The sequence below is a fragment of the Pituophis catenifer genome, unplaced genomic scaffold, assembly GCF_029215685.1.
Source record: "Pituophis catenifer annectens isolate HBS135680 unplaced genomic scaffold, rPitCat1.0.hap2 SCAF_14, whole genome shotgun sequence".
Classification (NCBI taxonomy): Eukaryota; Metazoa; Chordata; class Lepidosauria; order Squamata; family Colubridae; genus Pituophis; species Pituophis catenifer.
Window position 1 is genome coordinate 21,874,984 of NW_027256894.1, and position 17,232 is coordinate 21,892,215.

At 44.1% G+C, this 17,232-nt stretch overlaps 1 protein-coding gene across 1 annotated transcript; it reads right to left on the reverse strand.

Moving 5' to 3' along the window:
* Positions 1 to 644: 644 nt before the first annotated feature.
* On the reverse strand, positions 645 to 12,308 carry DNAJA4 (DnaJ heat shock protein family (Hsp40) member A4). The gene is made up of 8 exons (XM_070953771.1): positions 12,242 to 12,308; positions 9,827 to 9,964; positions 5,982 to 6,162; positions 5,211 to 5,315; positions 3,536 to 3,763; positions 2,475 to 2,705; positions 2,273 to 2,373; positions 645 to 1,090 (listed from the first exon to the last, which is right to left on the reverse strand). The coding sequence occupies exons 2-8, from the start codon at positions 9,956 to 9,958 to the stop codon at positions 875 to 877; spliced, it is 1,194 nt and encodes a 397-aa protein (XP_070809872.1). The 5' UTR covers positions 9,959 to 9,964; positions 12,242 to 12,308; the 3' UTR covers positions 645 to 874.
* Positions 12,309 to 17,232: the final 4,924 nt, after the last annotated feature.

Consider the following 17,232-nt stretch of genomic DNA (forward strand, 5'->3'; position numbering starts at 1 on the left):
GGCGGAGTGGGGGGGGGGGATTGCACACGTGTGTACCCACACCCATAATTCAATGTGCCCCGTCCTCCCACGCATACACACGTGACCCCCCTGCGCTCTCGGCACGTGATGACACGGTGCGTCTGGTAGGCCCTCCTCAGGCTCCAAAGTCTTTCTAGGAGCCTGGGGAGGGCGAAAACAGTCTTCCCCACCCCCCCAGAGGCCCAGAAACAGCCCGTTTCCCGACTTTTGGTGGGCCCGGAAGGCCTGAAAATCAGCTGGCCAGCACGCACATGCGCTCGCGTGCCCGTAGATATGGCCCCATGTGCCACCTGTGCCATAGGCTCGCCATCACGGATCTGGAGACCATCTTGTTAAAGTGGAGTAGCAACGTTTCAAGTTTTAACTACTGCTGGGGAAACCTTTATTTGCACGTCTCTCAAAAACGCTCACTTCTGGTTTAACCATCCCCAGCAAACATTCTCCATAGCCCCAGAAAAACTAGAGGTTTGGGACGGTTCCTTGAGTGCAGGGGTCTCCAACCTTGGCAGCTTTAAGACTTGTGGACTTCAACTCCCAGAGTTCCTCAGCCAGCAAAGCTGGCTGAGGAACTCTGGGAATTGAAGTCCACAAGTCTTAAAGCTGCCAAGGTTGGAGACCCCTGCTTTAGTGTTAAATGGGGGAGAAAAAAAGCCTATTTATATAAAACAGCAGCACATTCGGGTTTCAAGTTACACAGATCCACTTCTTTTTTTTTACAACACAAACACATAAATATGAAACAGAACTAATATACAGCCGTTCTTGTCGCGCCGAACTTGGCCAACGGAGCCCCCGACGATGGTTCCTCGCGTTCTTACGAACAGTCCCCAGAAGCGCCCAGAACCTGCTCGGTTCACGAGGTCTGGCACTGGACGCCCGTCCTCGGGCCTTCCTCATCCTCTTCGTAGGCTTCGCCGTGGTTTCGGTACGTCCGTTCTTTGGGGTCGAATTCCACCAGGTCGACTTGATCCATCTCTTCGGAAACCATCACTTCCTCCCGGGGAGGCAGCAGAGCTTCCAAGAGAGGGAGCTGATCGTTGGAAAGCCAGTGATGCTCGGGGAAGGCAACCTGGGAGAGAGAAAGAGAGAGAGAATTCGAACGCGAGACAAGGCCAGAACTGCCACAGGTCTGGCTCGCTCATGCTAAGCCGTAATTGGTTCATTTTTAATGGAAGAAACCGTTGGGAGTGGATGGATTCACTTGTCCGAAATGGTATAGGGCAGTGATGGCTAACCTTTTCTTCCTTGGGTGCCAAAAGCGTTGCACACGATAACACACACATGCACGCCCACACCCATAATGCAATGTCCCTCATGCACGCCCCGCCCCCCCTGCGCATGTGCGTGCTCCCCTGCGCATGCAATCCCCTCCCAGCACACTGTTTTGGGCCTAGCAGGCCTCCCTGAAGCCTCTGGAAGCTGGAAACGGCCCGTTTCCAGACTTCTGGTAGGCCCGTTTTTCGTCCCCTCAGAGCCTCTGTGCAAGCCCTAAACTTACATGGCATCCAAAACAGGCCGTGTGGAGATTCCTGGGTGGGGCGGGGCAGCATGCGTACGCGTCTCCCACATGGCGTGGCAGAGACCCAAAAATCAGCTGGCTGGCGGGAAGTGTGCGTGCATGCACAATGGAGCTGATCTAGGGAGATGGCTCACATGCCCACAGAAATGACTCCGCATGCCACCTGTGGCACGAATGCCACAGGTTCACCATCATGGGTATAGGATCTCCTCCTTAAGCAGGGGGCTGGACTAGAAGACCTCCAAGGTCCCTTCCAGCTTCTATTCTGATTCTTAATTCATGGCTCGGAGATTCATCATGACGTATAAACTCCCATCGCTGGTTATTCAACACTAAATCTGGTAAAAATGTGGGGTTTCTTTATTCCCCGCTATCAAAACTGTCCCATTCCCTCACCAATGCCGAATTCAGCAACAATCAGAATAGAAGCTGGAAGGGACCTTGGAGGTCTTCTAGTCCAGCCCCGATCAAGGAGGTCCTATACCCGTGATGGCGAACCTATGGCACGCGTGCCAGAGATGGCACGTGGAGCCATATCGATGGGCACACGAGCTCAGCTCCGCCAGCTGATTTTCGGGCCTTCCGGCCCTCTGGAAGTTGGCAAACAGACCATTTCCGGCCTCTGGTAGGGGTGGGGAAGGCCGTTTTCACCCTCCCCAGGCTCCTAGAAAGGCTCTAGAAACCCCTCCATTCCTGCCTTCAATAATCCTTTTTTTAAAAAGCCTTGCTTACCAGAAACTGTATTATCAAGGAACCTTTTTCCAAGGGAGATTTATAAATCGGCATCCCTTCGTTTACAATGCATTTGATATCTCCGTGCTTGATCACTTCCCCTGTTGGAAGAGCCAGCATTACACCATGTCTAAAACGTAAATACAGCTCTCCACTGACACAAAAACGCACCCCCCCCCAAAGAAAGGGGTGCCAAGCCTACCCGGTTTGGAGGAGATTAAAAGGACCCTGTCGTCCAGCGTCTCAATGGTCTTCTTGAAGCCGCACAAGGCCTCCGTCAGCTGGATTTTCATCTTCATCACTAAGTCGTTGCCTCTCCTCTGAAATACAGAGTGGTCTTTTTGATCCAGGACAATAATGACATCTCCCGGTTCTAGGTCGGGTTCCTGATCGCCTTCTCCGTGAAAGACGAGTTTCTGGCCATCTTTCATACCTAGAAAACAGAGAGAGCAGAGAAACTCAGGCTGAATTCAGGAAAGGAGTCCCTTGACTCATGAACATGTGTGAATAACAACCAAAGGATTCACTTAGTCAACTGACTCAACTACCACTATGGGGGGAAATGTCTTACTTACTTACTTACTTACTTACTTACTTATTTTATTTTATTTTATTAGATTTTTATACCGCCCTTCTCCCACTGGACTCAGGGCGGTGAACAGCCAAGAATAAAAAACATCATATACAAAATTAATTTTTTTTTTTTAAAGAATTAAACAAATTTTGGCCCAATAAATTTAAAACACCCCAACTAAAATCAATTAACAATTAAAAATTAACAAGCAAGATATTTCTGTGTGATGTTCTTCCGAGCATCGGGAATTTTGGTGCAATTTGTAACTGAACACCTTCACACTTTCGTTCATGCGTTCGTCTGTGTTTGCAAGTGAGAATGTAAAAGAACTGAAGACGGCGTTGCCCGTCTGCATGTTCTAATCCTAAAATTAAATTTCGGAAGCCTGTGGTTGAACAGGAATTGGGGGGCGGGGGGGGGGGGAACCCTGTTTGGCATACACCCAAAATTTACTACGAGGAACCAAGATGTAGTTCCGAAGAACGTCAAGAACAGCCTTTCACAACCAGAGGGGCAGTTTTAACCACTTAAAAAGGTTACTTTCCCCCAGAACAGCGATACCAAAATGAGGCCGTGTCTTCTGGGTTTCAAAAGTCCCGGTACTTAAGGCGACAAAGGTTTTAGCTTCTGAGGTTCTCTAGCATAACTAAGCCGTCTCCCACACCCTCTTGCAACATTCCAACTCTTACCTTTATCGATGTGAATTTCGATAATTTTTTTCTCTCTAACCACCTTGTTGCCGTTGCAGTTGGTACACCTGTCCTTGGGATTTATCCGTTCCCCTTGGCCTTTGCAGTCCGGACACACGGTCTGAATCTGCTGCACCATGCCGGGTCCGATCTGCTGGACCAACACCTGAACGCCTCGCCCTTTGCAGGTGGGGCATTTTTCTACGGCCCCTTTTTTCCCACCGTAACCTTGGAAGAAGAAACACACATAACACACATAAAAATGGGTTTTGTTCAGCTCCCCAAACTGAATACTGATCTCTACGGTGATGAATAGGGTTTCCAGCAGACTCCTCCTCTGTGAGAACAGGATGAAGTCTGCATCAGTGGTGAAATCCAATTTTTTTACTACCAGTTCTGTGGGCGTGGCTTGGTGGGTGTTGCCAGTGGTGGGTTGCCCCCAGTTCGCACCGGTTTTATAGAACAGGTAGTAAAACAGGCGGGAGGCTCCGCCCACCGACCCCGACGTCATCAAAATTCTGCGCTTGCGACCCCGTTGCAAACCGGTAGTAAAGGTAAGTAGAACCCACCCCTGGGTGTGGCAAGAGAAGGATACTGCAAAATCTCCATTCCCACCCCACTCCAGGGGAAGTATACTGCAAAATCCCCATTCCCTCCCCACTCCTGGTGGAAGGAAATCTCCATTCCCACCAGTAGTGGGTTGCTCCCGGTTCGGTCCAGTTCTATAGAACCGGTAGTAAAACTGGCGGGAGGCTCCGCCCACCCACAACGACATCATGGGTAATCTGCGCATGCACAGAAGTTTCTGCACATGCACATGCTCCCATTGCGAACCAGTAGTAAAGGTAAGTAGAACCCACCCCTGATTCCCACCCCACTCTGGGGCCAGTTAGAGGTGGTATTTGCTGGTTCTCCGAACTACTCAAAATTTCCGCTACCGGTTCTCCAGAACCTGTCAGCACCTGCTGGATTTCACCCCTGGTCAGCATTATATCTAAAATTCAGGGGGGAGAGACCTGCATTTCAGTTGATACACAGTTATGTCTCTGTGTAAAACTAGGGGTATTTTTTTTATGCATTCTGAAAAAAAAACTCAAGAAAATTGCCTTATTTGGCCTATCAAGTTTGTGTAGGACACTCGACCAAACTATTAAGCAAAACGTATCTATAAATTTCTCTTATTTGCAAATGGTTCTGAAAAGCTGTGTGTGGGAATCCTCCTGTTAAGAGGACGGTATGAAATTTCACCAACCGGAGGAGCTCTCATGAGTCTGGTTTCTAAACAGATTTGTTTTTGTTAATGCTTCTTTTTAATGGCAACATTCTCTTACTACGCTAGCTTTACCAAGGCCTCTGAAAAAGCTGGATTGAAGCAGGGGGGGGAAAAAGGAATACCCCAGCTGATTTCATTCGCGATGTTAGTTCAAGGCAACCTCCCCGAGATGAGCCTAACACAAATATAGACTGGGGATCTATTCCTGTGGTTGGATTAAACATTCCTGGTGAGTCACAGCGCCACAAAATCTGCTTTACTTGAACGACAGCTGGTGTCTTAAAATGTATGAAATGGTCAGCATTTTTGGTCAAGAGGGCACAGGGCAGTTCCTAAAATTCCTGAGAAGGGGCCACCTTTTGTACTCAATTCTTGCAGTCATCTAATCAAGAAATGTATTACCTTTGCACTTGTCACAGATAACGTTCTTCTGAAGGGCTAGTTTTCTTGTGGCTCCCATGTACAAGTCTTCCAGCGTGATGCTCAACTGATGGACAACATTCTTACCTGATGAAAACAGAAGTGCAGACAATTAACAATAGTCAAGGTGCATTTCAAAGCTACCGGTACACCTAACAAGGCAGCCCACGCCCTTTGCAGAAAAGTTAAAGACAATTCAAACTATTGCCCCATGGCTAATGTTGCAATAAAATTTGTCTCCCAAATTAATTATTGTTCCAAAGCAGTGCATTCGCTCGTCTAGTAGACCATTTCTCAAGCAGAATTGAAACTGCGAAACTCATGTCTTGATTCCACCTTCTTCCTGCACAGATTTCTAGGGGAACTCACTAGCACGGAAAAATACCCAGAATTTTCAACGTCCAGACAGAAAACCAAACTGCCATGAATTTATTACAGCAGGGATCTCCAACCTTGGCAATTTTATGACTCGTGGACATGCTGGCTGAGGAATCCTGGGAGTTGAAGTCCACAAGTTGTAAAATTGCCATGGTTGGAGACCCTGCCGTATTACAGTCTTTAGCTTTGCAATTCTCTCCCCTGCAAACCACTTGGCTCTGAATAAGTCATCTGTATTGAAGCGCAATCAACGTTTGCTCTAAAAAAAAAAACTTTTTCCTGCACGATCATTGACGTAGAACGCGTTACCACCACTCCAGTTTCCCTCCAGTGCTTGGAACGGAAGTGAGGCCACTTTAAAACCCAAGCCCCTACCTCTTCTTTCTCGATTCATCCGGCCAGCGCCGCCAAAAAACATGTCGAAGATGTCCATGGGCGAAGAGAAATTGCCGCCGCTTAAGCTGCCTTCTTTAATGGCTTGCTCGCCACCCTGGTCATAGAGGTCTCTCCTCTTCGGATCCGACAGGACCTCATAAGCCTGGGAAATGAGCTTAAACTGAGAGAGAGAGAGAGAGAAAGAAAGAAAGACCCTCTGAATAACTGGCTAGCACCACAGGGAAAACTCACTTAAAAAAAAGAAGTCTGAACCTCCATACACGAGAATAGCACACCATCCACATTTCAGATTTTTTAAAAAAGGTGTAGATCTCAGATCAGCAGGCAGACATTCCCTGGAAGGTTTCCTAAAGTGCCCATTTTGTGGTACTCGGAGCTCCTTCTGGCTACGTCCGCTGAAATACCAATTTTTATATGTGTGTGTGTGTGTGTGTGTTTGTTTTTCTATCGAGACACCTGGTCTACCACAGCATGTAGGAGGGAGCATACTGCATCCCTTTCACCTTTCAGCTCCAACCCAGGAGCCCTCAAGCAGTCGCATTCATTACAAACCATTTCCAGAGTGAGGGTTTTTCATATGAAGTGAAAGCTCATTTGGAAGCTTCTCGCAAGCCATAAAAAATAAAGAGATGAGTAACAGATTCCGGAGCTTACGTCGAAAGCATCTGGAAGATCTGTAACTGTCCCATCTTCACCTAACTGCATGTGTGCGCACAGTTGTGCGTTTGTGTCTACACCTATTTGCAGAGACACAGGAGGTGATTTAGAGGCACAGGACTTCCAGCGCAGACTTTTGAGTGGACAATAACTGACCAAGGAACAGGCTCATTTTTCCCTTTACTTTCTCCGTTTACTTGTGCAGCACAAAATGAAGCTATGGACTCCTGTTCTGTTCCTCAACTTTAAAGACAAAGGTGTTAACACCAGTTTCTCCTTATAGCAAATACTCTACTTGCATCTGAAAATCAGTAATTCCTACAATGTTCCCTCCTTCGCATCCTTTCTCTCTTGTTCTGCTTCTTAGTTACAAGGGAAAAGCCTGGGAGTCTAGTCATTGGTCAAGAGAAGCCTCTTGGGAATTGAGATTCCCCAGTTTTTGTTTGCATTCTGTCTCTGTGATTATCAGCAGCTAGAAAAAAATATTCAGTAAATGTGAAGATGCACGCACAAGGTTGGCTCCTGGGGAGCATCAGCCAAGGACACTGTATTAAGTGCAGCCTTTTGCTAACATGGGAAATTTGTTGCTGGGTAGGAGAGAATGATTTGCCTGGGAGAAGATCCCAAATTGCAGCTTATTTTCTCAAATGCCATCAGTTATACAAAATATATTGGCAGAACTGAATTTTCAATCCAATATACTTTTCTTACTCTTTGAACAGTGCCTGTATCTTAAATTGAAAATTCAGTTCTGCCAACTTTAGCCATTTCTGTAAATGGAAACATCAAATTCTACTTACTTCAAAGTTGAAAGATGTTCCTTTTTTTGGCCTGCAAGCATGTTTTATCTTGCTCCTATTTCTTTTATTATGAAATTTTCACTGCTGCTATAGCTATATAAATATATCATCGAACTAGACGGTGGACATAATCAAGTTAGGATTTCATTATCTTCTGCAACTTGCCTAATGCAATGGCCCTGGATATACAATGCTTTTAATTTTTGGACAAAAAACGTTTGAAGCATTTGGCCCTTTATCAATCCTTCAGATCCCACCTCAAAAGTGTGTGATTAAATGTATACACATCATCCAAGACTATTAAGTTACCTGTTCTTATGCAATGTTGAGTGGGATTTGCATTACAGGAAACACATCCGGCATGAAGAACTGGCTAAAGCAGTTCCATGAAATAGCTTTCATCTTCCCAGCCTCAAAGCAATTATTCCCTTTTCAAAGTTTCCACTGGTGCATTGTTAGAAATCATTGGAGATAATAAACATGTCGGCATTTCCTTCAAATTTGGCGTGTCCACCCGGAAAAAGACTGAATTCAACGCTTTTGCATTACGCACCTTTGCTCAAAAATAAACCCTCTTGAATTTAGCGGGATTATTTCCAAGTTATGTACACTATGAAACTGCAGCCTCAGACAGCTAGGTAATGCAGCTTTGTATCACAGCCCAGCCGTGCACCGCAGGCTGCAATCACAAAAGATGCTACACCGTGTTACAGCAAAACTGCAGTCAACCACCGTTTTATTTATAATCCAAAGAAGCTGGATGTTGTGTCTGGGACTCGAGCAAAATACAAAAAATTAAATGTTCCCTGCCAAAATACAAACAAACTCCCCATTTCCAGATAGAAAGGCCATTTTAATCAGTGCTGAAATGAAAATATGCACGTGTGACAAGTTTGATAGATTTTATTCATTTGAAATTAACAGGATTTTTTTTTTTTTTTGCTCGTACAGAAAAGTTGCAAGTGTGGTTGCTAAAAGCAATCCCCCCCTCAAATTGTTTTGTGATCCAACATCAGCATGTTAAAGACTCGCTTTCTAGCTGAAAATTAAAAGTTCATGCATAACTTGCATTCATCAATTAACTTTTCCTCTCTACAGTACATTGCCATGAAGCTTGATAGTTTCATATTTGTTGCTTTTCCACCAGATGTAAATCGGACTTTGTTAGTACCTCAAATATATGAAACAAACGAAAATACTCTTTTTAAACTTACTGGATATTTTGAACCAGGTTCCCAGGTAAAATTGCAATGCCAGCTACACCCATTATTTAAAAATAATTATGCTCTGCTTTTCTGACAAATGTAAGGCTCAAAAGTCTGATAAGGATAATTGCATAATAGAACAAGATTATTTTTCAGGCAGTAAGCCTCCAGGTCTAAATCAAAGATGTACTCCAACTCCCATCAGCACCAAACTGGATGACAATTATCAGAAGCAAGAGTTCAATTTTCTAATATAAGTAATCCTCAACTTATTGTTTGGGAGTGGGATTTCTGCCGTTAAGCGGTCATAAAGTGAGACTGCATTGCTTAGAGGCAGAGCCCTGGTTGCCATCATTACTTGAATCCCACAGTTGCTAGGCGAGGTAACTTTCTGCCTGCTTCCCCGTAACCAAAGTTAGCAGGAAATGACCTTGTTGAAGGAGCAAAATTATAGTAGCAATGAATGAGGGGACCTAGGACTGTTCCTGGTAGCTGTGGCTGCTGCTTGCAGTGACACCGTTGCCACCTGCGGCCTTCACTGCTGGTTTCCGAAAAGCAAAGTCGCTGGGGAAGCCAGCAGGAGGTCGCAAATGGGATTTGCCTATCAACTGCAATTGATGCTTCTCCAACTGTCGTCATATGTCAGCACAGTGACATGATGTCACACTTTACGACTGCGTCAGTTGCTGGAGCCTGTAGTACAATTCTATGGACTCCACAAGGCAAGAATCAGGTTAGAGTGGGGTGATTGTCCTATGCAACCTGTTCAAACAGAGGTCCATCCTGAAAGCTCTTATAGCAGCAATTTTAGGACCCTCTGAGCTTGGTTGTCTTACAGAAGGTTTCATGACCCAACTGGGTAACATCATAAGTATGCTACTTATGCCCTTGACACTGATGATGTTACCTAGTTGGGTCATAAAATGTCTGCAAGAAAACTGCCAAGCTCAGTGAGCACCAAGGATCCCACAGTCCAATCCCAAACTACAAATATTCTCTTCCATAAGCAGCATTTTTTTTTTTTTTTTTTTTGGTGAACTGTGCGCCTCCTTACTACAAATACAGTCAGTCGATTATACAGATTACACGGCAAAGGCACATTTAGGTCCTGGATGCTAAGGTTGACCCCAAAGTGTCTCCCCCATCTAACTTCAGCTCATACCCGCTCGCCCTCGCTGGGGTTCTTGTCAGGATGGTACTTCAATGCTAACTTGCGGTAGGCACGCTTAATTTCATCGGAGGTGGCGTTGGGTTTCACTCCGAGAGTGTCGTAATATCCCGTTTCCTTCACCATGGTTGCCTAAGAGGACGAGAGAAACAAACCAACCATTCACTCAATGCCTCAGCCCCAATATTTCGAGTTCAACATTCTTTTTGTTTACTGGAAGGGCATTTTTCCCTTTGTTCACACACACAGAATTTTACTTTTTCTGTTACGGTCTAGGTCAGGGGTATCCAACTTTGCCAACTTGTGGATTTCATGCTGTCTGGGGAATTCTGGGAGTTGAAGTCCACAGGTCTTCAAGTTTCCAAGGTTGGACACCCACAGGAAAACCTGTGTTTTGTATTTTCTTTAAGCAACCTTAAACAAATTAACAATTCCATGCATAATTAATCATTGCTTAATGAGTGACCTCTTTTTCTTGTTGTGAAACATGTTATTGCTCATCTCAAATGCTTATCTTGCTGTTGAAATTGGAAAAAAAAAAATATTGACCTGGATGCAATTTTGAAGTGGGGGTGTGTGGACAGAGACAGTTCTTGCATTTATGGCTCAATTATTTCATAAACTTGACTCACAAACTAAATCACACAATAACCAGCCAGGGCAGCATATACGCCACACTTAAAAAACTCTTTTAAGGTTTATTTATACCTCACCTTATTATTTTTAAAAATTACTCAAGGCAGCAAAGATACCCAATACTTCTATTTTCCCCACAACAACACAAGGCCATGGAAAATGACAGGTGCACAGCATTTCAGCCCTTACAAACAGTCACAAGCTTATTAATAATAAATAGTTATGTACCAGCTTAGAATTTAGAATAACTCTTCGAATATACACTAATCGGCGTACATTAAAATGAAACTTTGTTGCATACAGCTCTCAAAGGGTCACCCCTTCCATTATGCACTACATAAATATATACCAATATACACTACATAAACATGAAAAAATATAAATACCAAATTATGCATCTACCCACATATATTATACGAGACAGAGAAACAACACAGTCTACTTCGGATGTATTACATGTACGTGGCAAGAAAAACGAGTTGCAAGTTAGGGAACAAAGCTGTTCCAGAATCAGGGAGTCTTGCTAGAAATACTTCAAAACCAACGTTGTATAACTCCCACCCTTACCCACCCACCCAAAAAAAATCTGGATTATTTTTGATCCACAATACACATAACCCTGCTTTATTCCAAATCAGTGCAAATGGGCTGTAGATAAATTTGATAATAAATTTAATAATAAAGCTGGCTCAGGCGGCTGGTGAATGGGGGGGAGGGGGGGAATTCCTTTCTAGCCCTTCTATGGAGAACTGCACTGGAAGCATAAATACAGATTACTTTTTCCAGGCTTTTCCTCCCCTTTTCTTCCCAAAATCCCAAATTTTATCCTGATAAAACGACCCAACGGGACCCAGGATGGATGAGGAATTTTTCATCACTCACCTTTTTGCCTCTTGAAAAAGCACCTTGGGGATATTATCAAAAATCTTGTGGGAGCTTTCAAGAGGAGACTCTGCTGCCATCTGTCAAAATTGGTGTAGGGTCTCCTGCTCAGGGGGGGTGGGTGGGTGGGTGGGGGTTGGACTAGATGACCTAACAAGGTCCCTTCCAACTGTTAATCTCCATCTTTTGGGTTTCTCTCCAAATTCTGGATTTATTAATATTCTGATCCTATTAATATTCTTCCTTTCCAATGAAGGTCTTCCTAGGTGTTTTTTTTGGGGGGGGGGGGGTCTTTCAGATCCGGGGGGGCGGGTGTAACCCAATTATGGCTTCTCTGCAGAGCCATTCATTCCCCCCCAACCTGGAATTGCAATTCTCCCTCCTTAATTTTACACCAATATAAGGGACCTCTCTGCCCGCTCATCCCCTTCTTCCCCGAGAGCTTTACAACTCCCATGATCCCCAGCCAGAGCTCAAAATAAAAACCCGTTTGGACTACAATGCCCATGATCCCCCCCAGCGCAAAAACACCCCCCCTTCCCACTGCCCCTCCCCTTTTGGACTGCAACACCCCCCCCCATGATCCTCGCCCAGACCTTCCTCCTCCTTTCCCCACCTCCTTGGATCTACAAAGCCCATCATCCACAGCCGCTCTCGCCCACCCAGGTTAAAAGGTGCAAGCGCAATCCTCTCCCCTCGCCCTCAGCCTACACCGAAGGGAGAAGACCATCGGGAGAAGGGCGCAACACGTGACGGGCGGATGATGGGATTTGTAGTCCAAGGTGTCCCCCCCATCCCATGTCATGTCATGATTCCATGGAGGCGATGTCTTTCTCCCCTCCGGAGCTTCTTCTGCCCGGTCAACGCTTCACGGGCAGCCCCGAGTCTCACCTTGGCCGCCCGGGCACCGGACCTCCACCCGCCCCCGCTCCTCTGGATCCTGGCGGGGCGCCGGGCGGCTGCGGCGCTTTTATAGGCGCCGCCGCGAACTTTCTGGAACGCCGCCGCCGTGACGTCACGACCAGCCTCTAGAAACGTCTGGATGGAGCTTCGGAGGCCGGGCGGTAGACGGACCAATCGGCGCGCGGCGGGGGAAGGAAGGAGGCGGGGCGAGAGCAAAGGCGGCCACGCTCCCCTCAGCAACGCTTCGCCCGCCCGTCGCTAAGGAAAAAGCCCGCCTGAGTTACGCCGCCCGCGTAAAGGGGGCACAAATTGCGCACCGGCCGGCTCTGAAGCGGCTTCGCTACGCTAGTAGCGTAACGTCGCCTCAGGGATCCTGACTTTTCCTCAAGGAATGTTTTAAAATTCAGATTTATTTTTTTTTTTTTTACAGGCAGTCCCGGCGGGTGCTGACCGCTGAGTGATCTTGTCCAGGTCCAGGGCCTTAGGAAGGCTGAAGGAGGGACTCAGCCAGGCGATTCCAGTTTGCTCAGCCTGGCCCACTTCGCAGGGTTGTCTTGAACAAAAGTAGCAAGCCTGCTTGGAGCGCTTCAATGCGATGCAAAACAGAGCCCCAAATAATAAGAACAAAAATATGGAAGTTCTTCCCAACAGATATATATATATATATATATATATATATATATATATATATATATATATATATATATATATATATATATATATATATATATATATATATATATATTTAAAAAGGAATTGGATCCAATTGCTCGGGACGCTTCTATTGCTGCATATACTGGATGCAGTGGCAATTCTGGCAGTCAGTGATTGCCGTCGTTAAGCGAGGACCTCGTGAACGTGACTTAGGACTTCCTGCTGGCTTCCCCATTGACTTTGCTTGTAAGAATTTGGAAGATCGTAATTAGGTGAACCAACTGTCACTGCAACGGGCAGAACTCCCAAGGATCCATCTAAGTCCTCCATTCAATGCCATTTGAATGATCACTGAATGGATGGTCATAAACCGAGGACTGCCTGTATTTTAGACCAGCCTCATCCAGGACAGATCTAATTTGGGGACCTAGTTTCCTCCTTGAGAGTAAAAAAACCACAGGCTCACCAAAACTGGCAGGGCAAGCTGCTCCAAATAAACCAGCAGCCAACCCCTCTTACCTCTGCTGGGACTGATGATGGTGCCAAGCTGGGTAATGAGATGCCTACAAGCCAACCACCAAGAACCTCAGCACTGTCAAGAACCCCACGGTTCAACCTCGAGCTGCCAATATTCTCTTCTATTGGGAGAGAACTTGCATGGGCCCCAGGATTTTATTCTAGAATTAATCTACAGTTGCTTTTATGAAAAATGGGATAATTATAAAAATTAGCCCTGGAAGGAAACAGAGGAATTAAAAGGGAAAATGCATGAAACAAATGATAAGTTTGCCTTACTGCGTGGCCATCAGCTTCTTTGGCTTCCTCGTTCTCCGTGGGACTTTCACTAGGCTTTTTGTCCTCTGCGTTGGATTCCTTACTTTTTTTCTCTTCATTGGACTGATCTTTGGCTTTTTTATCTTCCGATGATGACTGCCCAGGATTTCTTTTATCTTCTTTGGACTCCATGACTTTTGTTTATGCATAAAAGTGGAGAAAAGGCGCAGAAATTATAAGAAGCAAAGCAAAGGGTTGCGTTGATTCAAGGGTGTTCACAAAGGAAGGTCAAAGATTTGGAGATGTTGGCTACCTTGGTTCGTGTGAAAATCTGCTCCAGTTTTTACATACAATGCGGAGCTTGGAGCTGCGGTTACCACCTTGACCTTTTTTTTACCCGTGGATATCCATTAATTTATTTTTAATTTAACCCGTTTTAATTAAGTTTTTGTAGAGCAGTGACTGTAACAACCCTGTCATTTTGGCAAGGAACTTACCTGCATTGAATGTGACAATTCATCTAATGAATGAAATGCTGGAAGACATTTTGACCAATTTGGGAAGCAGAAGATGGAACAGTGGTGATCATTTAGGAGAGGCTAATACAGAAGAAAAGAAGCTGAGAAGATTCATTCTTTCATCGAATAGCCCATCAGAGAATTTTCCATGTATTTTTTTCTCTAGCCAACTGTCAAACGGAATTCATGGAATGTTGCTATCCTTCGTCATTATTGTTGCTTAGAAACATATTTTTTTTCTGCTGGTCTAATTTTCCTCTTTCTTCCATCACAGCATTGGACAATTCAGGAGGACTCCAAACTTCCAGATGGTCCACAAACTTTTCTGGGATTTTTCAAACTCCCTTTGATTGCCAGAAATGATCTGGTTCTTCATTCCACTTTTGGGATAATCCAGAACTGGAAACGTACAACTCAAAAGAGGCTTAGCACAATCATAACAATAATTTAATATCCATATTTAATACATGCCACTGTCAAGTAATTTTACAACAACGATCATCCCAGTATAATTTCAGCTGGGTGCATTTCAGTAGAGTTTATTTTAAACCCTAGGAAAAATAACATTGAAAAAAACGGTATTCTTTTTCTTCTTAATAAAAAGCTGCCTTTTTACATTGGAGGGCCACCCAAACTCCTTGTCAATCTCACCCCAAAATTAGATGGCCACCAGCCTTTAAAAAGCAGGTCATCTTTGTTTCATCAGAATTTGTACATTGGCTGAAGGGCATGGATACAGTTTTGGGAACAGTGAACTCTATTTTTGTATATTATTACAATTTACTAGTTTCTAAAATGGAGAAGAATGATAAGAGTATTGATCTTTGAACTTTGGTGCTGGGGAAGACTTTTGAGAATATCCCAAAGGTACTTTTTCAAGAGGCAACTGGGCTTTCTTTGTTTTTCCTTGAAGGCGTTTCATTTCTTATTGAAGAAGCTTCCTCGGTTCTGAAGAAGCTTCTTGGATGAGAAGCAAAACGTTTTCAAGGAAAAACAAAAAAGTCCAGTTGCCTCTTAAAAAAGCAGCTTTGGGACAACCATGACCTGAATGATGGACAATCTCTATTCACTTTTGAGAATACCATGGACAACCAAGAAACAAAGATGAATCATTGAATCAATCAATCAATCAACCAACCCAGAATTCTTACTCAAGAATCAAATGACCAGGTTCAAATTATTCTGTTTCGAACAAATTTTAAGTGAAGACCCAGCTCTCTGGAAAAGGCTCTGATGTGGGAAAGATGGAAGGAAAGAGAAGAAGAAGGCAACCAGAAGTAAGGTGGTGGCACTTAGTTATAATGGTGATGGGGGCACACTTGGAAGACCAGAAGGACCAAGTTGGGGATAGATCATCATGGAGAAAATCTACCGTAGCTATGTGGTCGCTAGGAATCAACACTGACTTAATGAGACTTTCACAGAATTAGCAGCAAACAGCAGGAAACCAGAATGAAAGGTATAGGACCATGTTACCTGCATGCTATTCAATTTAATTTGATTTCTGTATCTACCTGGGCCTTAAGAGTTTCCAGTGAGGCCCTCTTCCAGGTCCCTCCACCAGTGGAGGTGAGTTCGGATCTAGAAGAGAAAGAGCTTTTTCTGTGGTGGTCCCCTCATTGATAAAAATCCTTCCCCAGAAAGGCTCAATGGGCACCCCCCACTGTAGCAGCATTTTGGTCTCAGGTAAAGACCCCTTTATATTCCCCTGTATTTTATTTGGCTTTTTATTTGTATTGCCTTTTCATTGCTGAATCTGTAGGGTGTTTCCAGTCTGTATTTTATCTGCCTAGGTTTTCATTCCAACTGTTTTGCCTACGGTGTTTCATTGCAAACCAACCTGAGAGCTTCAGATATGGGATGGTTTAAAGTTTGAATGAATGAATGAATGAATGAATGAATGAATGAATGAATGAAATGGGGAAATAAAAATATCAAAAGCTGAATCCTAATTTCATAATAAATTACATTGGCATTTGATATACCACAGTTGCCGAAACGCTTTTGTAACCACATCATCTGTTCTTGCTAGAAATTTAACTCCTCCAGGGTCTACACCCATGACTCTGCCACTTCCAATTCTCCTTTGTGCCAAGGGATGTCTGATCACAAACGTCATTGAGATTCTTCTCACGGAGAATGAAAAAAACACCGAATGAAAGGAAAGTTTGTCCCCGCTGAACACGAAGGAGTTTCTCAGCAAGTTGACCAAGAAAAGCTTTGGAGACCCCCAATCTATCTCGCTGCATGTCTGGTCAAGTTGATGCCCGTTGGATTCTTAACTAAAATCAGCACTTTGTGCCTCCAGAGTTCGATAGAGTTGATGCCACTCGGCTTGTCTCTAAAGAATTAGGTCAATTTGACGGGTTCTCTGAAGAAAGAACTGTAGCAGGACAAAAGAGGACCAGAAATAAAGCAATCAGGTAAAATAATGCCGGGAGAAATTGCTTTTTTCTTAACAGATGAAAGCTGTATTGTATAGGTGCTTGTTTAGAAATAAGGATGTCAGGACAGTAACACATCAAACCGATAATAGCTTTTAAAAAAAAAAATCAAAAGACTTGGGAAAAGTTTTGACCCACATCTTGTTTGGTTGAGTTTAACTCGGGCAGCAAAGAAAGTTTTGTCGTTCCAGAATGGCAACTTTTTAAGTTGTCTTTTGACAAATTGAAGATAAAATAATTCAATGGTCTAAAATATAGGTATGTATGAATGTGTTTTCTATAAAAGCAGTAAAATTAGACTGAAACAGGACAGGGAGGGTAAGCTGGATTCTGTAATAGAGAATAAGTGCAGCTTTTTGTATGAAAGGAAAACGACGTTCCAAAAAAGATACAGAATTGTAATACTTGCTATTGAGAAAAAATAAGATTTTTTTTTGTATTCTTTTGTTTGCAAAGAATAATTTCCCATGTGAAAAAGAGAGTAAATGCTGATGTGCTAAAATGATTTATCTATGAAACTTTCTTGGGAGAATATTGTTCTATGTTTCTACCCTGCTTTAGATAAAAAATATTGCCTGTTGCGATTTGT

Excerpts from the sequence above, each read along its gene's own strand:
- DNAJA4 (XM_070953771.1), bottom strand. The coding sequence starts at position 9,958 with ATGGTGAAGGAAACGGGATATTACGACACTCTCGGAGTGAAACCCAAC. Across the intron at positions 3,764-5,210 it reads TATCTGTGACAAGTGCAAAG|GTTACGGTGGGAAAAAAGGG; the intron begins GTAATACATTTC and ends TCTTCTTCCAAG. Across the intron at positions 2,706-3,535 it reads CGAAATTCACATCGATAAAG|GTATGAAAGATGGCCAGAAA; the intron begins GTAAGAGTTGGA and ends TCTGTTTTCTAG.